This window comes from Ursus maritimus, unplaced genomic scaffold, assembly GCF_017311325.1.
Source record: "Ursus maritimus isolate PB19 unplaced genomic scaffold, ASM1731132v1 scaffold_23, whole genome shotgun sequence".
Lineage (NCBI taxonomy): Eukaryota > Metazoa > Chordata > Mammalia > Carnivora > Ursidae > Ursus > Ursus maritimus.
The window spans coordinates 1,380,309-1,386,308 of record NW_024424786.1 but is presented as its reverse complement, the minus strand read 5'-3'; the positions used below and the strand labels follow the sequence as shown (position 1 = coordinate 1,386,308).

General features: G+C 55.4%; 1 protein-coding gene across 2 annotated transcripts in view; it reads left to right on the top strand.

The window, feature by feature from the left end:
- The first annotated feature begins 226 nt into the window (after positions 1–226).
- The window catches only part of DKK3 (dickkopf WNT signaling pathway inhibitor 3), a 44,343-nt gene continuing 38,569 nt past the window's right edge, over positions 227–6,000 (top strand). The window contains exons 1-2 of one of the 2 annotated variants that reach the window (XM_040638817.1): positions 227–310; positions 826–1,067. In XM_040638817.1, the coding sequence (XP_040494751.1) occupies positions 855–1,067 (213 nt within the window). In that variant the 5' untranslated portion in view covers positions 227–310; positions 826–854. The remainder of the gene's footprint in view (positions 311–825; positions 1,068–6,000) is intronic. The other variant, XM_040638816.1, reaches the window with a different exon arrangement.

Below are 6,000 nucleotides of genomic sequence, written 5' to 3'. Positions count from 1 at the left end.
CAACGGACCGGGATGCGGCGGCGGCCGAGGGATGCAGGGAAGGGGCGGCTCGCGGAGGCGGAGGAGGCCGGCCTGCGGCGCGAGGTCGCGGGCGGCCGCTGGCCAATGGCTTGGGGCTGGGCGGCGGCCCCTCCCGCGGGGCGGGGGCCGGGCGGGCGGGGCGCGCTGCGGGCTCGCCGGGTACCAGCGCTGCCGCATCCCCGCGCGCTCCCCGCCCCCGCGCCGCTCCCTCTCCAGCTCCAGTTCCCGCAGCCCGCGGCGGCGTCCCGGCGAGGTCTGGCAGGTCCAGCCAGCGCACAGCTCGGTCCAGGTGGGTGGGTGAGGGACGGCGGCGAGGAAGCGGGGGCGGGGGGGCTCTGCTCGGTCCCCCCTGGGCGGGTAAGGGGCCTGGAGCTCCACTGGGTTCCGACCTCGCGGGGAGGGTGCCGACGGGCGCTCGGATCGCCCCGGAGTGGGCTGCATGGGGCTGGGGGGGAGGGGGCGTGGGGTCGCGGCGCCGAGCTGCGCTCGAACCTGATCGGTGGGGTGACGGGCTCGAACCCGGGACAGCGAGGGGGAGAGCGGGGGCGCGGCGGGCGTTGGGGACTCGGCGCTGTTGCTGCTGCGGGGAGGGGGGCATCCCTGGGGGCGGGGGAAGAGCTCAGTCCAGGCCCGAGGAGGGGGTAGGGGTGCAGAGGGGAGGGGGCGCCTGGCCGGAGCCGGGTTCGTCCCCTCTAGGGTGGGTGCGGGGAAGAGGGGCGCCGGGGGCGGGCCGGGGCGCGGGGCGGGGCGGCGGGGCCGGCGAGGGGGTGGTCGGCGCGCCTCTGACCGGGTTCCGGGACGCAGGCGGCGGCGGCGGCGGGCGCAGAGCGGAGATGCGGCGGCTCGGGGGCACCCTGCTGTGCCTGTTGCTGGCGGCGGCGGTCCCCACGGCCCCCGCGCCGGCTCCCACGGCGACCGCGGCTCCCGTCGAGCCCGGCCCGGCCCTCAGCTACCCGCAGGAGGAGGCCACCCTCAACGAGATGTTCCGCGAGGTTGAGGAGCTGATGGAGGACACGCAGCACAAACTGCGCAGCGCGGTGGAGGAGGTGGGTGCGTCTGACGGGCCGGGGCTCGGGCGGGGGGGGGGGCTCGGGGCTGGGGGCGGCGGGGGCCGGGGGAGGCAGCGCTCCGAGCGCTGGCCGGGGTACTCCGTTCCGCGAAGGGGCCGGGAAGAGCCAGCAGCGGATTCCGAGTGATCGGGCGGCCGCGCAGGGTGAGCTCAACTCCCACCTCGTTCTGACTTCCTGCCGGAAGGTCTGGATCTGAGCCTGTTCACCGAGAGTCTCCGGCTGGACTCACCCGGGGGAAGCCGGGGTCACCACCTGTTTACGGGCTGCTGGCCACTACCCCGCAATTATCTTCAAGAGTGTAGCTGTCCCCCCCGCCCCCCTGTGAAAGCGGATGCTTGCATGGCCCCTGGTATTCCAGCGCTGTGGTTTTTTAGAGAGGCCGAGGAAGCGCCAGGGATCTCAAGTTCTAGCTTGTACGTTGGGCTTTGAGCTTGTGCCATCTTCCCAAGACATAGTTAGGATGCCGTGTGAGGACAAAAAGCCCTGACAGCTTTGCTGCTAGTCTGTCTGGGCTTCCCCAAATGCCACGTGAGGCAGAGAAGGAAAATCAGAACCCTAAATCCCAGCAGTGTAAATTTTCAGATGAGAGTTGGGTGGAGGGACAATGTGAAAGGCCACCCACCTCCACTCCAGGAGTGCTTTGGAGTCAGTCCTAGGCTCAAGGTCCTCCTCTGCCACTCACTGGGGGGGGGGGGGCATTGGGCAAGTCCCTTAACATCCTCTCCTCAGTTTCGTGTTAGAATTAAATGCCATGGTATGTGTGGGCCCCTGTCGTAGAATAGGTGAGCAATACACAGCAGCTGTTACTATCAGATACCAGATACCTTAGCAAAGCTTGGCCTGTTCTTCCTTCCATCACCTCCCAGGTCCAGACACTACCGATGGCATCCCCTTGGCTGACCACCTAAGTGTTGGCAGGGCTGCCTGGGCAGGAAGTGCAGCTGGCCCAGTTTGCCCAGCGCAGGTATCAGGAGCTGTCCCTGGTATCTGGGGTCGGTGGACATGGTCCTTCTTGGGCTTGGTTCTGGCTGCAGCCTGTCTTTGGAGAGAAGCCAGCCATCCCAGTGAAGGAGTCAGCAAGGGACCAGATGTTCAGGCTGGTGGGTGAGGCGTCTTCCCACCTCTGCTTCTCCACATTCCATTGGGACAGAGCCTTAAATGCTAGCTCTGGTCTACCAGGGGAGATTGCTTTCTCCCCACAACCCTGCCTCCCACCGCAGTCAGCCGGATGGAGGCTGCAGGGAAGGGGTCACTGGATTGGGAGGCAGTCGTGTGGGAATCTGTGTTCTGAACATCCACTGGACAGGCCAGATTCCAAAACCCATGGACAGACGTTCGGTTTCCTGCGAAAGCAAAAGAATTGTGACATGGAATAATTAAAAGGAGAGGGGAGTCAGATGGGCCCCCATATCTCTTAACTCTGGCCCTTCCTATTAAATGGAGCTTGTGATCCTTCTGGTCCAGGGCGGGTCATCTGCTTTCCTTATCTGGGTTCCAGGATTTCCCCTCCTGCTCATGGATTCCCAGTGAGACCGATGAGGTCAACTCCGTTTTTCTCTTCTGTGTGAACTCGTTTGTGCGGCACGGTCAGCTGATGGCTGAGGGAAAGGAGGCAGCAGCGGGCGCCTCTCTGGTCTCTTCGCTGAGCAGAGCAGTTGGGACCAGCAGGACAGGAGTGGCATATCTCTTCCATGGGAGTTGTCCCCATTAGCTCTGCCAGCGCCCCAGCTTCCTCCCTCCAGATGCCGCTCTGCTTGGGTTGTGAAGATGGGCTGGTTGAAGTTTGCCACCAGGAGAGTTGCCGGCCGCTACCTCTGTCCCGCTCAGTGGGACCGCCTGCCCCAAAGAGTGTCCTCAGTGGCAGTGAGGACGGGTTGAGAGAGGCTGCACCCCTGCGTGGCAGAACAGGCTGTGGGGATCAACCTTCCTTCATTGGATCCTAGCTCTGCCACTTACTAGTGGTGGGATCCAGGAAATGTCCCCCCCACCCCATTTGGGATAAGAGGGGATGTAAATGAGAGGATGTAAGAAAGCAAGGTATCTGACCATCTAGAGTGGGGTTAAGTAAAATTGTATGATATAAATCACCCCCTGAGGCTGTTGTCAGGGTTACGGGAGATTGTTGGTTCTCGAGAAATAATGGCTGCCATTATCATCCTACCAATAGGACCAGCGTGGTGACCACAAAGAACCAGCGGGATATGAGGTACAACAGAGTCTCAAGAGATTGTGGCTATTAGTATTAATTTTTTAAGAAGAGATGCCCGAGAGCCCCTTACATCTCGTAAACACAGGATAGCTGCTATTTACTTGTTGTCGGGGGAAGGACCGGGCCAGAAGCATTAGTTGTTTATGTGGTTGCGCCATGAATCTGCTTTCAAGTAACTTCCTGATATTTTAAATATTCCAGCTGACTCAAGCTGCTGATGGCTCTTCAGGGAAAGAGGAAGTAAACTCTACTGTAGGACCATTACTTGGGAAGCAGTCGTTCAAACGGTTCAATCCAGGCTCTTCCCACTTTCCTGTCTTCATATTGTAGCTGTTACTGATAAGTGTGTTTTTGAGGATAAAACCACTTTCTTCCCCTCCCTTCCCCTGCTCGTTGTGATATCTGTAACTGACACATTCTGGAATATTCTTAATCACCTCACCTAGTCCTAGGAAGAACCCCAATACCCAGCCTCGATTTATCTCTCCAGTTTTTCCGACTATACCCCTTTAACAGACACATGGAGTCAACCAACTATAAATGCCATGTTTTAGAACATGCACATTCCTCCTCTATGAAACAACTCCTCTTGCTTTGGGCTTAAGTTTCTCCTGCTAGTGGCAGTAATAGTTGTGGTTGAAATTTCCATTGTAAACTGTACTTTGAGTTCATGGTGCCATTAGAGAACTGTTAGCTCATTCTATTGAAATAACCACTGGTTGAGAGGGAGAAGGTCTTATAAAAAGACTATCTGCTCAGCCCAAAGCAAACTCCAGATTTGGTAACTTGTTAATTATTTGAAAGCCAAACTGGAGGATTTAGATTCCAATGGGAATTTTAAAAACATGAAAGCATTCCCTTCTGCTTCTGGATATAGCCTCTCCAGAATCTTAGTCTCTTACTCTCTTCCAGCTGTATCTTTTCTATCACAAAACATGCCACGATCTCTCACTTTAAAAAAAATTTTTTTAAGTCCTTTTCATGTTCATCCTGTCTCGTATCTTAGCTCCCTTCCTCTTCTCCATTCTGTCAGCGAATTCTTCAAACACGTGGTATCTACTGTCTGCTCTTTCCACTTCTACCGAACATTCCCTAGCAAACTAGCTTCTTCCAAAACTGCTTTCTTAAAGGACAACATTATGAAAGTAGCTATGTATTACGCTGTGCTGGGTGCCAGGTACTGGGGCAGGCACTCGGATTTCGTGATCCTTAATTCTTACATCCACCCAGCAAAGTAGAACCATCTCCCTATACAAACAAGAAAGCTGAGGTTGAGAGATATTTGGTGTCTTGCTCGAGGTCACACAGCTGCTTCTTGGCTGAGTTGGAACCTGGCCCCATCTGCCCTAACTCCAGAACCCTGGCATTTCCTTCTGACACGCTGAGGGCAACTTTTTGCCTGACCTTGTGGCTAGCTGTCTGTGGCTTGGCCCACCTAGACTTATTTGGAACCTCTGCTACCTAGCAGGTCCCCTGTCCCCCCACCCCTCCCGCCAGTATAACTTCCTACTCCCACACCTCATTCTGGCCAGTTCCCTCACTTCCCTCTCTAACTTCTCCAGACTCTCTATTATTTGTCAACTAGTCTTTAGAACTTGTTACACTCCCCATGGCCTGGAGCAGAGGTTTTTTCCTGGGGGCAAGTGGAAGGGGGATGGAATACCTCAGAATCATTGGAGAAGCTCTTTGATACCTGGGATTGCACCCGCAGAAGTTCTGATTCAGCAGGTCTGGGAAGGGATCCAGAGGTGTGCGCGTGTGTGTATGTAAATAGGTATAACTCTCCTGCTTATGTGTCTATGATAGATAGCTTCTTATAGCTTCAGGTATGATTCTGATGCACTCTCCTGGTTGAGAACCAGGCCAACACTCTCTGCTTTAGAACTGCTCCTGGATCGGCCTGTGAGTCCCTCTCCTTCATCATCCACCATTTTATCCCGTGCCCAGCACGGACCCTGTGCTCCAGCCTATGACACATACGTTCTTGTCCAGGCAGCCACAGCTTTGCCTCCTCTGTGCTCCTCGCGGTTCAAATCCTACTCGTCCTTGGAGACCAGCTCTATCGTGCCTCCTCCTCCTCCTGGAGGCCTTTCTTTTCCTTTTTTTTTAACCCTGGCTTGCTTCTAGAAGCCATCATCATCATCCTCAAACTGGTTTAGTTGTGGGGCTCTGCTTCTCTCCCCAGTAAATGCATAAGCTACCCAGGCAGGGTAGAAGCACATACTGGACAAGGCCCAAAATTTAGAGTCAGACTGACCTGAGTACTGTCTGAGCTTTGCCACCTACTAACAGTGTGATGACCATAGGCGGGTTCCTTCACTTCTCTTCATCTCGTTCTCTTCATCTGTAGAATGAGGCAGCAACACCTTCCTCGTGGGGGTATTGTGAACATCCAAGGAACCATGGAAGGTATGATGCAATGGCTTAAGCATAACTGATGTCCAAACATGGAGGCTGTCATTGTGATGATGATGGTGATGATGATGATGATGGTGATGATGATGATGATGATGGTGATGATGATGATGATGGTGATGATGATGATGATGATGATGATGATGCCGGTAGTGATGATGGTGATGATGATGATGATGATGATGGTGATGATGATGATGGTGCTAGTGATGATGGTGATGATGATGATGATGATGATGATGATGATGATGATGATGATGATGATGATGATGGTGATGATGATGG